A 22,810-nucleotide genomic window follows, 5' to 3' on the forward strand; every position below is an offset into this window, starting at 1 on the left:
ACATACTTTCATGCTTAACAACTACAAAGAATACAACACGAGGAGTAAGATATCACTGAGTACCCTATCATAATTTAATTCTTACCAGTAATTCTCAAAAATTAGTGTGCATTAGAAATCACCTAAATGACCTATTAGAAATATAGCATGCCCAGGCCTCACTGTTAGTGTTATATCACTATGTCTAGGGTTAACATGATCACAGTCATGCTTGCCTTGAACTCAAACAAGAGTTTGAGATACTCTTGTATGGTATATGTAGCAATAGACTGGGTAAGAGAAGAGGAATAGAGAGAGTAGAAAGGCAAAAGAAAATCATGCTTTTTTTTGAAAATTGATTATGTTGCAGTAATTATATTTTATATACCCAAATTGATAGCATTCAAAGTCTGTGAAATTCTTGATTTGTGTTAAATTCTTGATTTATAAAAAAAATGAAAACTTATTTAATATCTTTTCACTATCGTGAACTGAAATCAACTAATTTTATCAGCATTTTAAAACTTTCAGTATAAAAAAGGATTTTTTAAATGTATGGAATGGCAATGATGATGAAAGTAGGTATGAAAGTATAAAAACAGATCTGCATTATCAGTATGTCTGTGTACGTTTTTGTGGTAGTGAGGTTGAGTCATACCCAGCTATGGTCAGTGCTTACTACTGACTCTGTGCTTAGGGATCACTCCTGGTGGTACTCAGGGAACCATAGGGAGAACAAGGGACTGAGCCAAAGTCATACACGTGCAAGACAAGTGCTTTAACCACTATGCCAGATCTCTAGACATGAATTTATTTTTCAATAGGGTCCTTGTTTGTCTTCTTCCTAAGGAATTATGAGATTGAATTGGTGTAAGCTCATTAACTCTTTTCCCCTTGAAAATCACACATGCAAGTGTAAAACTACAATGAAATATTAAATAAGTTGTTGAAAGCCTCTAACAACTTTATTTAAGTCTCTTAATCTTCATGAGAACTATACTTGTATCTTTGTGTTAGGAAGTGCGGAAGGACCACACCTATGGGTGCTTGAGCATACTCTCACCTCTGTGCTAAGGGATGCTCCTGGAGGAGGCCAGGGCCCATGTGATGACAGGGACTGCGACCTTCTATGAGCAGAGGGTGTGCTCAGTCAGCTGTGCTACCTTTCCATTGCCCCACATTTTAAAAGATGTCCTGGGTTCGATTCTTCTGTCCCTCTCGGAGAGCCTGGCAAGCTACGAAGAGTATTTCACCCGCATGGCAAAGCCTGGCAAGCTAGCTACCCATGATGTATTCGATATGCCAAAAACAGTAACAACAAGTCTCACAATGAAGATGTTACTGGTGCCTTCTCAAGAAAATCGATGAACAACGGAAGGACAGTGCTACAGTGCTACAGTCCATGTTGATGGTCACTTTATTATGTGTTTGTAATGTGTAAGTTCAACTAGGAAGCACAGTGCATAACATACAGACCTTTAGCACATTATGTTCTGCTTCCTCCCCTGTTATCACAACAATTTTTTCCAGCAAGCATTTTGATGATGGTTTAGAGGAGAAGGCAGCAGCTGATTCAATGAGTGATATATTTTTAATAGAGTCTGTTCCTAGAGGAAAAAGGAAAACACATAAAGGACCTCGTTTTATCTACTGTGAAAGCTTTTTTTTTTTTGCCTATTATCACACAGATTTCCTTAAAACTTTTATAACAATAAATATTTCCAGAAAAAAAAGTCAAACTACTTGAAATGAGGTAAGACTCTAATCATACTCTGTATCATTAAGTCAAAAAATGTAAAGGCTTATATAATATGTTATAGTGGAAATTCCCACCAAAAGCCAGTGAAAAAACCAAGCAGCACTCCTTGAGAAGTGCGGAAACTCTGCTTTATTACACTAGTGGACCAGTTGGAGCTCATGCTCAGAACTGAGTGAAGACAAAGGCAGGAGCTCCGTTTTAGAGTGTGTGATAGGGAATGGACATTTGCAAGCAGCAAGCAAGAGAGTAAAGAAGCAGAAATTTCCAAGCACGGTATTTTTCAGAGCACCATCTGGGTCACCTCAAAAACATGAGCACTTTGAGCTACATTCCCAGGTTACCAAGGTTACAAAGCGAGGCTACATGTGAAGGACATCCAGAATGCATTCCACGGTTGCATCATATCACCCAGACTCGGCTGCTCCTGCTCTCTTGTGTTAGTCTGTTTGAAACGTGGGCAGGGGTCTCTTTTTTTCACCAATGTAACCACACTTCTATGCCTTAATCTTTACCAAAAGTTTCTAAGACAAGGTCGTTGTTTTGTCTTTAATCTATGTGAAATAAATGACATAGGAAAACGGGGAAGAGGAAACAAGATGAATGAGATCATTCTTACTTGAACTTGGAGAATCAATAGGAAATTTTAGAGAGGATTTGAGTAGTTTTTCCTTGGTGTAGGAAACATTTTCAGTTTGAATCTGGGTGAGTTTTTGAATACCCTAGGCGAAGAGAGAAAAAAATGTATTATTAAATTTTATCCTAAATATCTGCAGGAAGCCAAAACATGCCTTTGTTCTATTTCAACATATTGGCAAACAAACGCAGCTACTATTTCTGTTTGGAGATTCCTATGTGCTTATCAGAACTTGCTCCTGAGCCTTAGTAAACAACCCACTCACCACCCACATACTTGGGTGAGACCTTGTTAAGGGGATAACAAAGGGAGATATCATAGCCCCAAATAAAAAAGTGATTGTACCATGCTACCACCAGATTAGCCAGCAGTTGGAAAGCAGTGCCACTCTGGTTTGTGAACATATTCAGTATTTCCAGTTATTTATTCTTTGTGTCCACTTATTAGAGAAATTAAAAATTTATCCAGAAAATTCACTGGCTGTTTCAGAGAGCTCCCTTGTGGAAAGAGTCCTTATTTTTCTACTAAATGCATTTCTGCCAGTAGTTGCTTTTAGGCTCTATTTTCAGGATCAGCATATGAGTTGTGATCAAAGCTTCAATGAGAAAAAAAAAGGCTGAGTAATTATCCTGCCATTTATACTCCTATGTGACTTCTAGGGAATAGGGATGATGATGCTTCAGAATGGAGAAGTATGGGTTTTCCCTGAGAGTCTTAAGATTCTTTCACTTTATTTAGTTGTACATTAAGATTTTCCATTTTAAGAAAATAGAAATGAAAGCAGCAAAGGTTTAGCGATTTTGCCTAAAATTGTGGGGTCAGCTAACAAGTCAGGAGGGTATGCTGGCTCCGATTATGATCCATTCTAGTTAGAATGAGCTGGAGGATAAATCTAAAATGAGCTAAAGAAACAAAATCAAGTTTTGTTGGAGCTCCTGCCGTCAGAGGATCTTATTACCTGGAAGAAATGGGAAGGCCACTTTCCCCTGTAAGCCAAAGTTAGGTTCCCAGAGGAAACCGTACTTTTGCCTTCTCAAACCAATTTAATAGTTCCAATTAGAGTTTTTGTCTAGGTTACCTAGGTCTTCCCTTACTAGATGATCAACACCTCTAGATCAGAAAGTTATCTTTATTTTACATCACCACCTACTCATTCCAAAGGATATGGAATAAATGTTTCTAAATTTATTTTATCAATTTATTCAGAAAGTCCACTCTAGTTCAGATTCAAGATACTGGCCAACAGCTCTCAGATTGCTGAAGTTTGCCTTCAGCAGATTTTTTAAGCTAAAAAATCCATGATACTCTTGAAATTGGGTGTTAGCTTGAGGCAGGTTTAGAATCAATGAGGTCTTTAAAGTGATTGTTTCGTGACACCCTTAACCATCTTGGAATAACTGACTTCTTAAATTGTTCTTTTGTAAAATATAAGCTCTAACATAGGTTTTGAAATTTCTACAGCATTCTTGAGATTCTTCATCTAGCTGAGCACTAAAACAAACTACCCATCTTGGATTAGCTCAGCCAAAGTTCAAGGCTGGGGAGGCCAGAGCAATAGTATAGTAGGTAGGGCATTTGCCTTGCACGCGGCCCACCTGGTTTCCGTCCCCAACATCCCATAATGTCCCCCAAACACTGGCAGGAGTGTTTCCTGAATGCAAAGTCAAGAGTAACCCCTCAGCATCACTGGATGTGACCCAAAAAGCCAAAAAAAAAAAAAAAGTTCAAGGCTGGGTTAACACTGGAAAAGGTATAAAAATGTGAGGCACTAGATGAAATCAGAGACATTTTATGCACAGTTTTCACTTTGCTGTAGACTTTCCTTCTGTACATTTTTCTCTGGTTAAAAACTATGTAGTTTGGAGGACAAAGAACTTATAGTTGCATGTGGTATGTAGCCTGGTGTTCAATATTTAAGATGACAGTTTGTATAGTTAGGGTTTTCCATTTGGTAAATATATTTCCTCAGGAAAATAAAGCACTGTTTTCTTCTGAAAGCTAAGGGGTGTAGGAAGCTACAACAATACTTTTCAATGTAGGAGCTTGAAGAATACAATTGGGTTAATGAGATCATATTGGCAAGTCATTTTAAATGTACCTTGTCACAAAAAAGTCATTAAAAACTATATTAAAATATTACAACCAGTTGTGCTTATTCAACTATTACAAATGATTCTGGGCTTTCTTGAGATCCATTGGTTTAACATGAATCAAATAAATATTTAACATTTCTCATAAGTAATCATGTTCTAATTGTACAACTCTCTTTCTCTGTGGATTCCTATCTGTTATTCTAACCATCAGGACTTGCTTCCATGAAAATTATTCTAGTTAAAAAAGAAAAAGTGACTTTAATCCCAGAGGTTAAAAATTAAAAGTGTGCCCCAACTTAACATAATTTTGATTAATTTGTTCTCAGAAATTTGAAGCGACAGCTCCTATATAATAATAGAAATTTTCAACAAACCCTACCAAAACTCTTTCCACCATGTTTTCTCCAAATATGAAATCAGAGCTGCAACTTTTAAAGGCTTTCTTATCCTCATTTGGTTGGCATCTAGGAAAAGAAATAAGCATTTGCAGTCAAATATCAGAATAAAACAGTTTTCAGTCTCAGTGTGTGGAACGTCCTATAGTTTAATATATTTATGTAAAGCATAAGTATCTTTCTGTGATGTTCACGAGATATGAAGGGAGGTACTGTCTTCATATTGAGAGAGGTACTGCCAGAGATATATTCACAATATCTCACAGTTGGCATTGGAGCATTTGCCTAGGCCAGTCTGAACAAGTCTGAAGCCCTATCACTGACTGTACTGATCAGTGGGGGAAGAGAGCGTACTATCCAGATAATGTGTACTTTTTGCTTTTCCGGTCAAATTCTCCAAACTGCACTTAAAAATAATTCAATCACCGTGAGATACATAGTTTCAAAGTTGGTCATGGTTAGGTTTCAGTCATATAGTGTTCCACCTGCCCCTTCACCAGTGTAAGTTTTCCACCCCTGGTATCCCCAGTATCCCTCCCACTAGCACCCTTTCACCAGCCTGCCTCACTTTCTCTCTTCTCTCTCTTTCTTTCTCTCTCTCTCTCTCAATCTCTCTCTCTTTCACTCTCGTTCTCTCTCTCTTCCCCCTCTTCTGGCATTATGATTTGCAATACAAGTATTGAAAGCTTATCATGTGTATCCCTTTACCTACTTTCAGCCCCCAGCTCTTGTCCAGAGTGATCATATATCTCCACAATTGGAAGCTTGTCACAGTGGGGCAGGGTGGGGTGGGGTGTGTGAGGAGATGTGCAATTAGGATAGAAAAGGAATCACTATGACAATGATAGTTGAAAATGATCAATCTGCAATTTCTAAGTGACCAATGTTTTTAATTAGCAGAGATCTCAAAGAGAAAGACAAGTTAAGTTACAGTGTGTATGTCTTGATTTAATTCCCCCCCCCCCCGAAACACTTTTGAAATGTTGAAAGTATTTTTTACAAGGTAAGAAATTTGTGGATATGCAGTCCTCTCTCTATGGCGGAAGTGCTCCAAGCTCCCACAGCACCCCAGGGTGCTCGCAGATCCTGTATGGGCCACAGAGCCCCAAAGATGTGAATCTATTATGTCCACAACTAGTTTTGATCCTCTTCTCAATCAAATAGGCCCTCTTATTTGGTGGAATATTAACTTTCACTTAGCATGTTTAAAATGTTTTCTGAACTGTTTCTCCATCCCGTGTCAATAAATGAATAATACCCTTGCCCCACCCCCAGAAAACTGAAAAAGGGAGAAAAAAGAATATCAAGAGAAGGGGAAGAAAGGGTAATCTAGCAGAAAGGTGCCTCATTAAATAAAAATTTCTTCTTTTTTTTTTGTTTTTTGGGTCACACCCGGCAATGCCCAGGGGTTACTCCTGGCTTTGCACTCAGGAATCACTCCTGGTGGTGCTCGGGGGACCATATGGGATACTGGGAATCGAACCTGGGTCAGCCACATGCAAGGCAAACGCCTTACCCACTGTGCTATTGCTCCAGCCCCAAAATTTCTATCTTCTTGAACCTTCTCATAGAAGTCAATAAGGTAATAAAGGCAAGGAAATGTTTATTATGACCTTAATTAAGAAATCTTGGTAGTTTATGTTATAGGACCAGAAAATAATTTTCCAAAAATTGTCATAGTGATAAAAAAATCCCAAACAGTAAATAACATTACTCTCTACTCATCATTCACTTACCCTGCAGATGAAGCACCTAAAGTATTCTGGTTCATAGACAACTGGACTGAAATTCTGGCACTCGGTAAATTTTCACTTAGAAAATAGGCAGTTTCTCCAGGAATCTAAAAGAAAATAAATTCATCAAAATATTCACTTAAATGGCTTTACTAAGAAATGTAAGACTAAGGAACTACACTTAAATATGTGGAAAACATACCATGTCTAAGTACTAAGCATTGGATGTATATTATCTCATTTACTCCTCACAACATCTGTACCTCTATCATCCATATTTTACAGATAAATAAACTAATAAAAAAGAAAAACTGAAATTACTTGACCATGCTTGGGCAATTAGAAACAGAGATGACATTTAACCTTGGGTCTGTCTGACACAAGAAACTATAGACTCAGTCAGGATAATCAGCTTCTATCTCTCTTTGCTTTGACTGTTTTAGTCAAATGGAGTTAATTCTCCTTTCTAGTTTAGTAAATCTATCTGGGGGAACTACTTAAACCCTGGAAAAATCTTATAAGCTTCACTACCATGGCCACTCAGTGTCAGAGTAAGTCACTTTTATCTCTTTATTTAGAAACACTTGGCTAGAATTGAATTAATTAGTTGCTCTACTCATGTGCATACACAAATCCACATTATCTGAATGATTAAAGAGGGAGTAGTTTTAGAACTGAAAGGAAGTTGTGGATGATCTGATCTGGTAGTCTCCAGTATTTTATGAATATCTTTCCTCCTCCACTAAAAATTTGCCAAGATGTTGCAGGGAGCATATCTTTAAGGAACATATTTTCAACTTTATTTACTTGTTTGCTTGGTTTTGGTTTTGGACAGCACCTCATGGTGCTCAGGACTTGATCCTGGCTATGTGCTCAGGGATCACCCCTGGCAGGGCCTGGGGAACCATATGTGGTCCCAGGGATTGAACCTGCCACATGCAAGGCAACCATTCTACCCACTGTACTATTGCTCCAGGCACTCCACTTTAATTTTGTATCACACAATAAAAATTATTTTAACCGTCCCCCACGCCCCACCGAGGTCGCCAGCTGCCCCCCACGAGCGGCTCTCCGGCACGGCCACGGCCCCGGAGGCACAAGGACTTAGCACAGAGAACCAGCCGCTTGGAGCAGAAAAGCAAATGGACTATGTGTTAAACAGCGCCACCAAGCCTGCCCGGAGGGGAAAGGGTGTTGACCGGCCCGCCCGCTCCTCTCTGGAAAGAAAGATGGCGGCCTCACGGGAGCCTTGTGGACAGCAGGTTTGAGCTGGGCTCGGCGGGAGCGGCAGGGACCTCATGGGAAGGGGGGCTTTGTGGGCCGTCCCCCACGCCCCACCGAGGTCGCCAGCTGCCCCCCACGAGCGGCTCTCCGGCACGGCCACGGCCCCGGAGGCACAAGGACTTAGCACAGAGAACCAGCCGCTTGGAGCAGAAAAGCAAATGGACTTGTGTTGATCCGCGCCACCAAGCCTGCCCAGAGGGGGAAGGGCGATGACCGGCCCGCCCGCTCCTCTCTGGAAAGAAAGATGGCGGCCGCACGGGAGCCTTGTGGAAAGCGGGTTTGAGCCGGGCTCGGGGAAGCGGCGGGGACCTCATGGGAAGGGGGGCTTTGTGGGCCGTCCCCCACGCCCCACCGAGGTCGCCAGCTGCCCCCCACGAGCGGCTCTCCGGCACGGCCACGACTCCAGGGCACAGAAATCAATCTCTTAACTAGCTAACTTTTAATAGAAATTCTTCCAGGGTCAATAAGTAAAATAGCAGAAATTCAAAACCGCGCGGCCGCGACATCATTTTATTCTTAAACCAAGTTGTAGAAAGCAAATCATTTCACAACGCTGTTTCAGCATGTCTGATTGGGGGGGGGGGGTCGTAAACTCTAAACAATAATTGTGCATCTTCTATCGAAATAATCTATCTAGTCAAAGTAGATAGAGTATTAACTAGAACTCATCTGCCTCATAAGAATTGGGAGGGGTGGGAGGTGGGGGTCTATTGGGGTTCGGGGTTAAAAATGAGTATTGGTAAAGGGAAATGTGTTCGGTATCTACATGACTGAGACCTAAACCCGAAAGCTCTGTAACTTTTCCCACAGTGATTCATTAAATAAATAAATTATAAAAAAAAAAATTATTTTGAATATTTTCCTCATTAAAACTGAAATTTGAGATTCTGGTCATTATCCAAAGGTTTCTCAAGTCTTCCCAATGACACTGTAGCTGTTCCCGACTCCATTATCCCGTGAAGATGGGCTATGCTGACTGGTGACCAGTTGGGGATACAGAACATGACAAAGCCATGCTGACTGGTGACCAGTTGGGGATACAGAACATCTGTCTCTTTTTTGATTTACGTCTCCAGCCCCTGCCACCTCATTGGTCTCCTTAAGAGATATCAGTGTTAAGAACAAAGGTCTAGGTTCTCACTACCTAGGCCTCAACTTTATAGTTTAGGACAGAAATCAGAGTTTGTTCGGCAACAATGCTCCAAATGAAGAGAACAATTTGAATGAGATAACCAATAACGGCCAGTGTTTCTCTAGTTTGCTGGCAACTTCAGCTCTAGAAAAAAGTTCAGGCAGACCCTGCCTGTAGATGTGGGGCCCACAACTATGCACTCAAGGAGGGAGTGAGGTCAGGCCTACCATAAGAGGTTTTTTTGCCTTATGTTTTGCAATTTCTTTAATGTTGCGGAGTTCCAGTGCATCGTGTCCAAACGTTCTTCTTACTTTTTCACATCTTTGTACTTGTGGTGGCTGCAAAATAGCAGGTCTTAGAACATGTTCTGAATGTTTCACAGGACCTTGAGGCATCAAAATGAAAAGTACATTTGAGAAAATTTTATTTGCACTAATATAATGTTATGACAACAACAAGTCTCACAATGGAGACATTACTGGTGCCCACTCAAGCAAATTGATGAACAATGGGAAGACAGTGTGACAGTGATACAGTGCAGTATAATGTTGACTTACAGGAGTATAAGTGTTTGTATGTTTTAGGAGAACAGTGTTACTACCCTACCACCAAAATGCTACTTCCGCTGTAGATTACTGGGCACTTTCAGATCAATCAAAAGAGCCTATGAATTAGTTACTAATTTCTTTTTGTTTTTAATTTATTTTTTTTATTAGTGAAGCACCATGAGGTAAGGTTGTAGATTTAAAAATCTTTGTTCTTGAGTTTCGGTTATACAATGATCAAATACCCATCCCTCCACCAGTGCCTATTTTCCACCACCATGGATAATATCCCCCCCTCATCCGCCCCCTCCCACCCTGCCTCTGTGGCAGGGCATTCCCTTTTGTTCTCTCTCTCCTTTTGGGTGTTAGAGTCTGCAAAAGAGGCACTGAGTGGCAAACATGTTCAGTCCATAGTCTACTTTCAACATGCCTCTCACCTCCTGGGAGGATCCTCCAAACACCCTTTATTTGGTGCTCCCTTCTCTATCTGAGCTGCCCTTTCCCCTAGAATGCCCGGCTGGCCTCTAAGCTATGGAGTAATCCTCCTGGTGTTGATCTCAGCTATTCTTGGGTATTAATCTCATATTTTGTTACTTTATATCCCCCAGATGAATGCAATCTTTCTATGTCTATCCCTCTCTCTCAGACTCATTTCGCTTAGCATGATACTTTCCATATTGTACCACTTGTATGTAAATTTCATGACTTCATCTTTTCTAAGAGCTACATAGTACTCCATTGTGTAGATGTACCAAAGTTTCCTTTAACCAGTCATCTGTTTTTGGGCAGTCAGGTTTCGTCCAGTTTCTGGCTATTGTAAAGAGTGCTGCAATGAACAAACAAGTGCAGATGTCACTTCGACTACACATTTTTGCCTCTCTGGGATATATTCCCAGGAGTGGTATCGCTGGGTCAAATGGGAGCTCAATTTCTAATTTTTTGAGAAACGTCCATACTGTTTTCCAAAAGGGCTGAACTAGTCGGCATTCCCACCAACAGTGAAGGAGTATCCCTTTCTTGCCACATCCGTGCCAGCATAGGTTGCTTTTGTTCTTTTGAATGTGGGCCAGTCTCTGAGGTGTGAGATGGTATCTCATTGTGGTTTTGATCTGCATCTCCCTGATAATTAATGATGTAGAGCATTTTCTCATGTGATTTTTTGTCATTCTGATTTCTTCTTTGAGAAAGTTTCTGTTCATTTCATTGCCCCATTTTTTGATGGGGTTGGATGTTTTCTTCTTGTGGAGTTCAACCAGTACTTTGTATATCCTTGATATCAACCCCTTGTCAGATGTGTATTCGGCGAATATCCTTTCCCATTCTGTAGACTGTCTTTGTATTTTGGTCACTGTTTCTTTGGAGGTGCAGAAGCTTCTTAGTTTAAGATATTCCCATTTATCTATCTCTGTGTTCACTTGCTCGGCCAGTGGCATGGCATCTTTGAAAGTACCATTAGCTTCAATGTCATGGAGGGTTTTGCCAACTTTGTCTTCAATGTACCTTATGATGTCTGGTCTGATGTTGAGGTCTTTAATCCATTTTGATCTTACTTTTGTACATGGTGTTAGGCAGAGTTCTGAGCCCATTTCTTGCATGTAGCCGTCCAGTGATGCCAGCACAATTTGTTAAAGAGGCTTTCCTTACTCCACTTCACATTTCTTGCACCTTTATCAAAGATTAGATGATCATATGATTGAGGAGATGTCAGTGTATTCAGCCCTGTTCCATTGGTATGCAGTTCTGCCTTTGTTCCAGTACCATGCTGTTTTAATTTTTACTGCCTTGTAGTAGAGTTTGAAGTTAGGGAGGTTGATTCCTCCCATTTTCTTTTTCCCAAGAATTGCTTTAGCTATTCGTGGGGGCTTATTGTTCCATATAAATTTCAGGAGTGTTTGCTCCATTTCTTTGAAGAATGTCATGGGTATCCTTATAGGAATTGCATTGAATTTATACAATGCTTTCGGTAGTATTGCCATTTTGACAATGTTAAGTCTCCCGACCCATGAGCAGGGGATATCTTTCCATTTCCTCATGTCCTCTTTTATTTCCCAAAGTAGCGTTTTGTAGTTTTCTTTGTACAGGTCCTTTACTTCCTTAGTTAAGCTGATTCCTAGGTACTTGATTTTCTGGGGCACGATTGTGAACGGGATTGTTTTTTTCATGTAGCTTTCCTCTCTCTCACTGTTTGCATATAGGAAAGCCATGGACTTTTGGGTATTGATTTTATAGCCTGCAACTTTAGTATACAAGCCTATTGTTCCTAAGAGTTTCTTGGTGGAGGTTATTGGGTTCTCTAAGTATAGTACCATATCATCTGCGAATAGAGAGAGCTTGATTTCTTCCTTTCCTACCTGAATGCTCTTAATAACTTTTTCTTGCCTAATCGCTATTGCAAGTACTTCCAGTACTATATTGAACAGCAGTGGAGAGAGTGGGCATCCTTGTCTCGTTCCCTGATCTTACAGGGAAGGCTCTCAGTTTTTCCCCATTGAGGATGATGCTTGCTGTAGGCTTGTGGTAGATGGCTTTAACTATGTTGAGGAAAGTCCCCTCTCTACCCATTTTGGCTAGGGTTTCACCATAAAGGGGTGCTGGATCTTGTCAATTGCTTTCTCTGCATCTATTGATATGATCATATGCTTTTTATCTTTTCTTTTGTTGATATGATGGATTATGTTGATTGATTTCCGAATGTTAAACCATCCTTGCATCCCTGGGATGAATCCTATTTGGTCATGTTGTATGATCTTTTTGATGAGTAGTTGGATTCTATTTGCTTGTAGTTTGTTGAGGAACTTTGCATCTGTGTTCATCAGGGATATCGGCCTGTAATTCTCTTTCTTTGTGGTATCTCTGTCTGCTTTTGGTATCAGTGTGATATTGGTTCGTAGAAACTGTTCGGAAGTGTTTTTGATATTTCAATTTCGTGGAAAAGCTTAAGAGGATTGGGAGTAAGTCTTCTTTAAAGATTTGGAAGAATTCACTAATGAATCCATCCAGGCCAGGGCTTTTGTGCTTGGGGAGACTTTTTATTACCATTTCAATTTCCTTGATGGTGTTAGGTCTGTTCAGGTATTCCAGGTCTTCTTGGTTCAGCGTTGGGAGTCTGTAGGAGTCTAGGAATTTATCCATTTCCTCGAGGTTTTGATGTTCCGTGGCATAAAGCTTCTCAAAGTACTCCCTGAGGATCCTTTGAATTTCTGTAGTTTCTGTTGTTATGACCCCCTTTTCATTTCTGATTCGGTTTATTAGGGTTTTCTCTCTTCCTTTCTTTGTGAGTTTTGCTAGAGGCTTATCGATCTTGTTAATTTTCTCGAAGAACCAGCTCTTGGTTTCATTGATCTTTCGGATTATTTTTTGGGTTTCCATCTCGTTAATCTCTGCTCTGAGTTTTATTATTTCCTTCCTCCTGTTCAGGTTGTGCTCCTTTTGTTGGTCCTCCTCCAAGCTGTTAAGCTGTGAGGTTAGTTTATTTATGTGGGCTCACTCCTCCTTTCTGAGGAATGCTTGTAGAGCTATAAACTTTCCTCTTAAGACAGCTTTTGCTGTGTCCCATAAGTTTTGGTAACTCATGTCCTCATTTTCATTCATTTCTAGGAATCTTTTGATTTCCTCTTTGATTTCCTTTCTAAGCCACTCGTTGTTCAATATCGCACTGTTTAATTTCCAGGTGTTTGATTTAGTTTTCTGTTTTTGTGTATGATTTACTTCTAATTTCAGCGCATTATGGTCTGAGAAGATTGTTGATACAATCTCTAGCTTCTTAATTTCATGGAGGTATGTTTTGTTACTCAGCATGTGGTCTATCTTGGAGAATGTTCCATGTACGCTTGAGAAGAATGTGTATTCAGCTTTTTGAGGATGAAGTGTCCAGTATATATCTACTAAGTCCCTTTCTTCCATTGTTTCCCTCAGATGAAGTATGTCCTTGCTAAGCTTGAGTCTGGTTGATCTATCAAGAGGTGACAAAGCGGTGTTGAAGTCTCCCACTAGTATTGTGTTGCTATTGATGTCTTTTTCCAAATCTATGAGTAGTTGTTTTAAGTACTTTGCTGGTCTCTAATTAGGTGCATATACATTTATTATTGTAAGTTCTTCCTGTTGCACAGATCCTTTGATCAATAAGAAATGGCCTTCACTGTCTCTTATGACCTTCTTCACTCTGAAATCGATGTGGTCTGATATTAAGATGGCTAACCCAGCTTTTTTATGGGAGCTGTTTGCCTGTAGGATTTTTTTCCAGCCTTTGACTCTGAGTCTGTGTTTGCTTTGACTATTGAGATGTGTTTCTTTCAGGCAGCAGAATGTTGGGTTCAATTTTCTAATCTATCCTGCCACTCTATGTCTTTTAATTGGTGCGTTTAGCCCATTGACATTGAGAGAGATTATTGTTATGGGATTTTGTCCCATTGTTCTGTAGAAATTAGGTGTATTTGAGGGGCCTGTCCTGCCTTAAAGTAGCCCATTTAATTGTACTTGTAACCATGGTTTTGCGTCTATGAAGTTCCTGAGCTGTTGTTTGTCTGTGAAACTGTGTGTTGTTCCTTCTATTATGAATGAGAGTCTCGCTGGGTAAAGTATTTTTGGAGAGGCATTTATTTCATTGAGTTTTTTCACTATGTCCCACCACTGTTTTGGGGCCATGAGGGTTTCATCAGAAAAATAAACTGTGAATTTTAAGGATGCTTCTTTGTAAGAGATTTCTTTCTTCGATCTTGCTGCTTTCAGAATTTTGTCTCTGTCTAAAGTTTTGGTCATTTTGATCAGGATGTGTCTTGGGGTATTTTTATTGGGATTTCTTCTAGCTGGTATCCTTCGGGCCTCCTGAATGTGGTCACAAGTTTTCTTCAGCTCTGGAAATGTTGTAGCAATGATGTCTTTGACAGTTTCTTCTTCATCAAGGTTTTCTTCCTGTCCCTCTTGTACTCCAATAATTCTTATGTTACCCCTCTTGGCTTCATCACGATCTTCTCTTGCCATCTGTTCCCGAACTGTGAGTCTCTTTTCTATTTTCTGCTCTTTTCTGGTGAGTCTCTAAACTTCATCTTCGAGCTCATTGATTCTGTTCTCAGCAGCTCTTACTCTGCTTCTGAGGCCTTCCACTGAGTTTTTCAATTCGCCACCAGGTTTTTCAGGTCCGACATTTCCGATTGCATTTTCCTCATTTCTGCCTTCAAATCCTCTTGTCTTTTATTGGCATTGCTTTCCATTGTTTCTTTTAGTTCCCTAAGCATCCTAAGTAGCTCCCTTCTGAATTCCTTGTCAGAGAGGTTGTCTAACACTACAAAACTGTTGGTGTCTTCTGAACTAATCTCTTCAATAAGAAAGTTTGGTGGGCTTTTGTGTTGATTTACCATTGTGCCCAGTGTGGTTTAGTCCTTCACGTTCACTGTTACTTTTCTGGTTGAGTGAGGAGAGAGTTCCCGGATCCGTTCAGCTTTGTTGCCAAGAGATGGGATGTTGCCTCAGTTCCCATCCCGCGCAGGTCAAGGGAGAAAACCGGCTATTCTAGGGGATCGAGCTAGCTGCGCATGCCCAGAGAGAGTCACAAGCCGTGGGGGCAGGCTGTACCTGGTTGAATGAGGAGAGTCTGCCAGGAGCCGTTCAGTTTTGTTGCCGAAAAATGGGCCTCAGTTCCCGTCCGGCGCAGATCATACTGTTGCCTCTTATGGTGGGAAAAGATTTTGGATAAGGTTGGTCGATGGTACGCACCCTTCTACCTTTCTGAGTTTGACCTTCTTCTCAATCAGGCGTTATTCTTTGTTTTATAACCGACATTGAGTGAAACTTTTGGATAAGGTGCTATTTAGTACTGAGCTTATACAGCTATTTTCAAACAGGTCTTTGTTGGAAATGGAGTAGGCGAGTGGGATGTTATTGGATTGTAGTAGAAGAGGTGGGAAATTTTTGGTTGGTATTAGGCGACAAGTTGTGGGATGAGAGTCCTGAGTGCTTGATGTGAGTGATATAACTGCAGCTGCTGAGGAGGCCACGCCCACTCCGGGAGGCCACGCCCCCTTCCTGGTGGCCACGCCTCTAGCCCATCCCAGGCCACTCCCACCCAGGATCCTGGAATGGAGGAAGGGTGGTGGACAGTTTCCCCTCTGGGTGGCGTGGCTGGGGGGTAGGAGCAGTTCCCGGCTGGGCTCCGCCTACCCACCTCGAGTGGAGGGGCCAATGAACTGGTGGGCGGTCCCGCGAAGCTGGACAGGCAGTCTCCCCGCTGTTAGTTACTAATTTCATCCTAACTTTTACTATCCATTTTGATCATGGCACCATTGATTATATTTTTATTCATGTTATTTTATTGAGTACAACTGCCATATCCCAACACACACACACACACACACGCCCCAACACCACACTAAAATATAAATGGGGGAGTTGCCGCCCTCCAATGATCCCCCTGGCTGCTGATTGAGCTGCTTATTGGCCATGATCCCAGAGACTCAGAAACAAATCTCAGAACCTAGTGGCTTTTGGCAGAAATGTATCCGGATTTAGGTTTCTGATGCCGTGCCATCCCAGGTGGAAATAGGTTTTGTCCCTTGGCCTGTTGCCCCTGGTGGCTCAGTCATTGCCATCTTCCAGAGGCCTATAGACAGGCAGGTGGGGGCCCACAGTGACAAGAGATTTTGGGCCTCATGGGACGGGGGTGGAGCCGGCCCTCCCCACCCTGCCCCTATGAGACCCCAAGTTGCTACCCATGAACAAGCCCTCTGGCTGCTGATCAAGCTGCTTATTTGTTATGATCCCAGAGACTCAGAAACAAATCTTGGAACACAGTGGCTTTTGATAGAAATCCCTCCAGATTTAATTATTAAAACTTCATAATTCCAAAATCATGACATCATATGCAATTCATAATCAGCAATAGAAAACAATTTGTCTAATGTGCCTTTTCGGCAGATTTGAGTGCTGGGGTAACGTCCCAAATAACAATGGTGGGGCTGGGGTTGAAATATTAAATGTAATCAAAGTAGAGAGAGAATAATTTGGAAATTGTCTGCCACACATATAGGGGGAGGGTGTGGGATGGCGTACTCTGGGGTTTTTGGTGGTGGAAAATGTGCACTGGTGAAGGGCTGGGTATTTCATCATTGTATGACTGAGACTTAAACCGAAAACTTTGTAACTGCTCTCCTGGTGATTCCACGGCACCAGGGGGCAGTTGTGGGTGTAACCCCTGCCTACTGGAAGATGGAGGATCTGGGTGGAGGATGCTCAGGCCCAATCCGAGCAGGATCGAAGATTTCACTCCCGGGACCCGCATGCCTTTGTTCTCCTGCTGGTACCTTCATGCATGTGGAGAGTGGTCTCAGCATGGTGGTGGGTGTAATCCCATCAACGGCCAAGACCCAGCAACTATAAAACCCAGTTCCTGGAAGAGAACAACACAGAGTCTCCTGTCCCTGCGCCTGGCTGTCCTCGCCGGGGCCCCTTGGAGAGGGGCGGGTTGAGTTTCCCTCCCCACCCCAAGCAGAGCCCTGGCAGCCGAAGACCTCCAGAATCAGCCACAACCATGCTGAGACCACTCTCCACATGCATGAAGGTACTGGCAGAGGAACAAAGGAATGCGGGTCCCGGGACTGAGACCTGCTTGGATCGGGGCTGAGCATCCTCCACCAGATCCTCCATCTTCCAGTAGGTAGGGGTCACACCCAAAAACCGCCGCCCCGACCCTGGCGCTGTGTAATCCCATCAACGGCCAAGACCCAGAGACTATAAAACCCAGCTCCCAGTAGCACGCGGCCATGAATGCTTATTATCTCATTCTTACTTTGACATCTCATTTCTTACTCATTCTTACTAATGACATCTTATTATCTCATTCTTACTTTGTACAACCTGGCAGGCTACCAAATGTAACCTGCCCACAAGGCAGAGTCTGGCAAACTCCCCGTGGTGTACCCAATATGCCAGATACCAGTAACAATGATGGGTCTCATTCTTCTAACCCTGAAAGAGTGTTGTATATAGCACTTTTTAAAATCTCAGGGCTAGGGCGAAGGAGATGTTACTGGTGCCTGCTCGAGGCAATCGACGAACAACAGGATGATTGTGATCGTGATATATATAAATATATATTATATATATATGGGACTATATATATAATATATATATGGGACAGGGTGGGGGTTGTGGGAGGGATTCTGGGACCATTGGTGGTGGAAAATGGACACTGGTGGAGGGATGGGTATTCGATAATTCGATAATATGACTGAAATGCAAGCACTAAAGTTTATAAGTCTGTAACTGTACCTCACAATGATTCACTATAAAAATTTTAAATATACATATATATAAATGGTAAGTATGTAAAATTTATAGGGAGCTTGTAATATAAAACCAATGTACCTTGTTCTTCTTTGTTCAAATCAACATTCCTTTGCACAAGGGCTGATGTCATAAAAACATTGTTTTTCTTCACTGAAAAAATACAAAGTAAGAGTATTTAAAATTAAAGGCAGAAACAGTCTTGTACCGAACCTAACCAACAGATGTCACTGTTGAAACTAACAGTGGGTAGGCAGTGAGAATGAGTGTCTGGATTCTGTGAAAGCTGGGTGATGGGCAGTATGAGTTTGCTACAAAGCTCCCCTTACTCTCAGAAATTTAAGAGCAAATTACACCATTAGAGGAATAGTCTTCTTTAGATTCATGATAAAGTATACTGATAATGCTCACATTATACAGTCTAAAATGGTAGTAACCTTTGGTCTGTATTAATACATATTTCTTATAGAACATTATAAAACTTAACAAATTGTGCCTCTGCCCATTCTCTAATATCAGAAGAGTAGAGTCACTGTCACTGTCACTGTCCTCTCGTTGTTCATCAATTGCTCGAGCAGGCCCAGTAACATTGAAGAGTAGAGTAGAGATGGCTATTAGTTCAAGTTATTTTTCTATGAAATGTGTTGCTAGGATAAGAATATGATTGCAAGATCACTCTTGGTTACAAATTGCAGAAATAGCAAGCTTTGATAATTTGATTAATGGAGATGGGAATAAATTGCTACTATAAATGTTAGGGTTATTATATATTTTATATTATAAATGCTTTTTAAATTCAAATTTCATTTAAACGTTTTGCATGACCTTTATTAATGAAAATCAACAATAAATGGCCCAAAGTTTTTTTCTATTTCAATATTACCATCATGTCACACAATGTAAAATGGAATGTTGCATTCTAGTATTGTTACTTTTTCATTCTTTCAGTGTGTGTCCCAAAGTATTATGCCAGGAACCAAATCCATAGTCTCAAACATGCAAGGCACATGATCTGTTGCTGAATCCCCAGTCTTAGAATTTCATCTCAAAGCATCAATTTTAAGGGTCACAGAGATAGTTTAAGATTAAAGTTGTTGCCCTGCATGCAACTAATCTCAGTTCAATCTCTGGCTTCATGTATGGTTCCGCAAGCACTGCCATAAGTGGCCCCTGAGCACAGAGCCAGGAGTATCTCCCGAACACCACCAGGTATGGTCCAAAAGAAAAAATAAATAAATAAATAAATAAATAAAGCAAATTTAGAACCAAAATCTAATATATCTTAAATACAACTATATATTTTAAACTATGTGATTGGGCAACAATAAATAAAATAAAGCAGGTCATTTGATAGAACTGGCTTGTATAGTAATTATCATAAACAAGAAGTTCTAAAAAACATCATCAATGTTGAACTTTGTGCCAAAAACAAACCATTAGGTATTTTTATTTCTGAAGGTGAAATTTGTCATTTATTTTTCCAAGCTACTTTACTAAAGCTATAAGCTATTTGCTACTAAAATGTCAAAATTTTATGGTAACCAAAAGAAAGCAAGGTCATCATAACTAAGAATGGATTTTGTAAAGTCAGGGGATGAGGCGCTAGGGAGGGAGTGATAGCACAGTGTACTGGAGGGTACGTCTCACTGACATACACAGGGCCCTGGGATGGATTCCTGGGTTGGTCTCCTGAGCACCAAAGGTGTAGCCCTGGGCCCTGCAACCCCCTGCACTGCTGGGAAGGCCCTCCCCCAAAATAGAACAGTCAGAATATGAGCCTTAAAATTCTAGTTTTTCATTACCTGGCCCAGAAGGGGGGAAGACTGGGAAGTCAGTAAAGGAAGAGGTTCTCATTTGTTTCTGGGACAAGGTTGACACTAAAAGCAGATACAAACTAAAGTCACTAGGAGTCAGATTTTACTTCGTCTGTATTTTGGCAGCTTTGAAAAATTTTCTCTAATGACTAACTTAAAAAATCTGTATCTTATTTTTAAAAGTAGCATGCCTTTGATAAAGTTTATAAATGAATTTCCATCAAAGTTTGTGAGCTTTCTGTGTGTAACATCTATCAGACATGGGTATGACTCACCCTACAGACAAGACAGCAGACGTAAATAGCTGTGTCACCAGACAGAGGGCAATACTATTTATTATATCAGGTTGTCTGTGATGCTTTGTGCTTTTTAAGAGAGGTGAACTAAGTTACTGATTTACTCAGTATTCAGTATATGATAAAGTTCTTAGAATAAAGGTTTTTTTTAAAGGGCAGACATTTAAATAGATATTTACTTGGGGGTGAAATAGCAGTTTTCCCTAATTGCAAAGCTAACACATGCTTCATGTAAAAATATTTAGTGCCAAAATATTCAAAGATGAAGAAAAAATCACCATATTTCTATAAACCCATCATCTAAGGTCACCATTAAACAAAGCAAATATATTCTTTCCTGTTTACTCTAATATTGATAACTTGAATTCCTGGTATTGAAATTTCCTTTTATTGGTTATTGTTTTCCCATAACAATAGATTATAAATACCACCGAATGGATATACTTTTAAACACTAATATTAAAAAGTTGTATAGTAATTACACATGTAGAGAAAATATAATAACGAAAAGTTAAGGGTCAAATCTCTACCTACCTCCTTGCGTCTGAGAATCTGTGGTATGCAAGGCAAAAGATGAAGACCGTATACGCTTTCTCAAAAAATCATTATATTCTGCAAGAAATTCAAAGGGTACACTAAAATGGCTTATAATAAACTATTTTTAATACATGCTATGGCAAGGTAAATATATCATTTGATAGCATGTTGAATCCTAAAGCACAAATTTAAATATTGGGATCAATATCTTAATGATTATAAACCAGTAAGCATGTGATCTAGTATGAAGCAACTAGAAAGAGGTTACTTCATTAAGAAATTGCATATGAATTCTGAGACAGTACAATTGATATTTTAGTTGGATTTAGCAGCACTAGAGAATGCTTTTGTTTTGATTTTTGAACCACACCCAGTAATGCTTTGGGGGCTACTCCTGGCACTGTGCTAGGGGATCTTCCCTACCATGTTAGTGCTGGGGATGGAACCCAGATTTCCTGAATGCAAAGCAGGCATTCAGTTTTTGAGCTATCTCTTCGGAGCTACAGAATATTTTTAAGTAGGTTGAAGAGTAGTCACTGCCTGTGGGATTTTAGAAATGTTTTCAGGGATCTTCAAGTTGCCCTTAAGAACAAAGGTCAATATACTTGTCTGTTTAAAAGAAAAATGAAAGGAGCAATAGAGCTAGATCACTGGGATAAGCACACACTTTGCACACAGGATGCCTGGGTTCAATCTGGGCACTTCATAATCCTCTTGAGCACTATTGTGAGTAATCACCTGAGCACACAGCCAGTTGTAGTATGCCTCCCCCCACCTGCAAACCAAACCAAACCAACCACCACCACCACTACCAACAACAAAAAACCATTAAGCTTTACTTGGTCTTTGTCACTTGTCAAAATACTTGGGCCTGCTTGTTTTCTTTGCCTAAGAACTGGTTTAGAAACACAGGATGTAAATCATTACCATGCTCCACCACTTCACACAGGCTGTCTTCTGCAGGTCTCTGGAAGGAAACAAAACTAACAATGAAAGCTGAGTGTTGACTGTTTCCTCATCATAGATCCACCTCATTATTTAATAACAAAATTCTCAGAAGTCTGGTCTACTAAATAAAGCCAGGACAAAGCAGCTCACCTTTGTTCACTAGGCATACAAAGAAAGGAAAGTCTAGCAGTGGTTTCAGATTTCAGTAACTACAGAACCCCTTGTGGGATCTTCTTTAAAATGATTTTGAAAGGCTGGGGTAGGGCCAAGAATCAAAAATGGCAAGGGTGTGTGTGTGTGTGTGTGTATTTTTTTCCTCTAGTGAGCCTTGAGTGAATAGAGTAAATTATCTGCATAGAGAAGATGAAAGGTGCAAAAAACACTAAGTTAAGATAGAAGATAATTTTTTAACAGAGATTTTTAAAAATTGTAGGTTTTTTTTAAACAAGAAAGCAAAACACCTATTCCATCCTCTACCATTTCATCCTCTTCTCAGGTAACCTTAGTTCTGTTATCAATGTCTACTTATTTGTCTATTTATTTTGTATTGTTTCTTCATAAATTCCTTTTGCACACATAAATGAAATTCTCCAATATTGGTTTTTGTTTTTTGTTTTTTTTTTGCTTCTGATGTACTTTGTTTTATATAATTTTCCAAACACTTTTCATTATGTTATACACGGCAAATTCCTTTTCTGGTTAAGTGGCTGGCAGGTATTCTATCATGAAAATGTAGTACATCTCCTTTACCCAATTGACTTAGGTTGTTTTTATATTTCAGCAATTTTAAATAGTACTGCAATAGACATTGGGGTGGATATAACTTTTTGTGTTTTCATGATCTTTGGCCAAAAAGTCAAGAGTGGGATTGTTGGCTCTTATGTAATCCTACCTTTAGTTTCTTGAGAAAGCACTATAGTTTTTCCAAAATGGCAACATTGTGTTACACTTCCACCAACAGTACATGAGTTACTTTGCTTGCACACCCTCTCCAACACTTGTATTGCCACTATTGTTTTAAGTCATTGTCACAGATGTAAGGTGATATCTCTTTGTAGTCTTAATTTGGTCCCCCCAAGGTCAGTGATGATGAGTAAATTTGATATGGCTATCAACATTTGGAGAGTTTATTCAAGTCTTCTGCCCAGTTGTAAAATACTTTTTGCTATTGTCTTATTTGTGTTCAATTATTGAGTTCTGGTCCAGGGATATGACTTAGGACTTGAAGTCTTGAATGTGGAAGCCCTGAATTCAAACCCTGGCATTGCATGGTTTCCTGAGCACTGAGCCCAGTGTAGATGCCCAAGCAGTACATGGTATGGACCAAAAATTAAACTTCTTCAGATAATGAGGTAAATAATATGCCAATATCTTCTTTCTTCCA

At 40.3% G+C, this 22,810-nt stretch overlaps 1 protein-coding gene across 1 annotated transcript in view; it reads right to left on the minus strand.

The window, feature by feature from the left end:
• The window catches only part of RANBP3L (RAN binding protein 3 like), a 74,112-nt gene that overhangs the window by 13,611 nt on the left and 37,691 nt on the right, over positions 1-22,810 (minus strand). The window contains exons 3-11 of the mRNA XM_056112156.1: positions 21,406-21,445; positions 20,476-20,553; positions 19,634-19,708; positions 17,913-17,984; positions 9,237-9,394; positions 6,597-6,700; positions 4,845-4,929; positions 2,355-2,457; positions 1,456-1,586 (exon numbers count right to left, since the gene is read on the minus strand). Of these exons, the coding sequence (XP_055968131.1) occupies positions 1,456-1,586; positions 2,355-2,457; positions 4,845-4,929; positions 6,597-6,700; positions 9,237-9,394; positions 17,913-17,984; positions 19,634-19,708; positions 20,476-20,553; positions 21,406-21,445 (846 nt within the window). The remainder of the gene's footprint in view (positions 1-1,455; positions 1,587-2,354; positions 2,458-4,844; positions 4,930-6,596; positions 6,701-9,236; positions 9,395-17,912; positions 17,985-19,633; positions 19,709-20,475; positions 20,554-21,405; positions 21,446-22,810) is intronic.

Source organism: Sorex fumeus, unplaced genomic scaffold (genome assembly GCF_029834395.1).
Source record: "Sorex fumeus unplaced genomic scaffold, SorFum_2.1 ptg000015l, whole genome shotgun sequence".
Classification (NCBI taxonomy): domain Eukaryota; kingdom Metazoa; phylum Chordata; class Mammalia; order Eulipotyphla; family Soricidae; genus Sorex; species Sorex fumeus.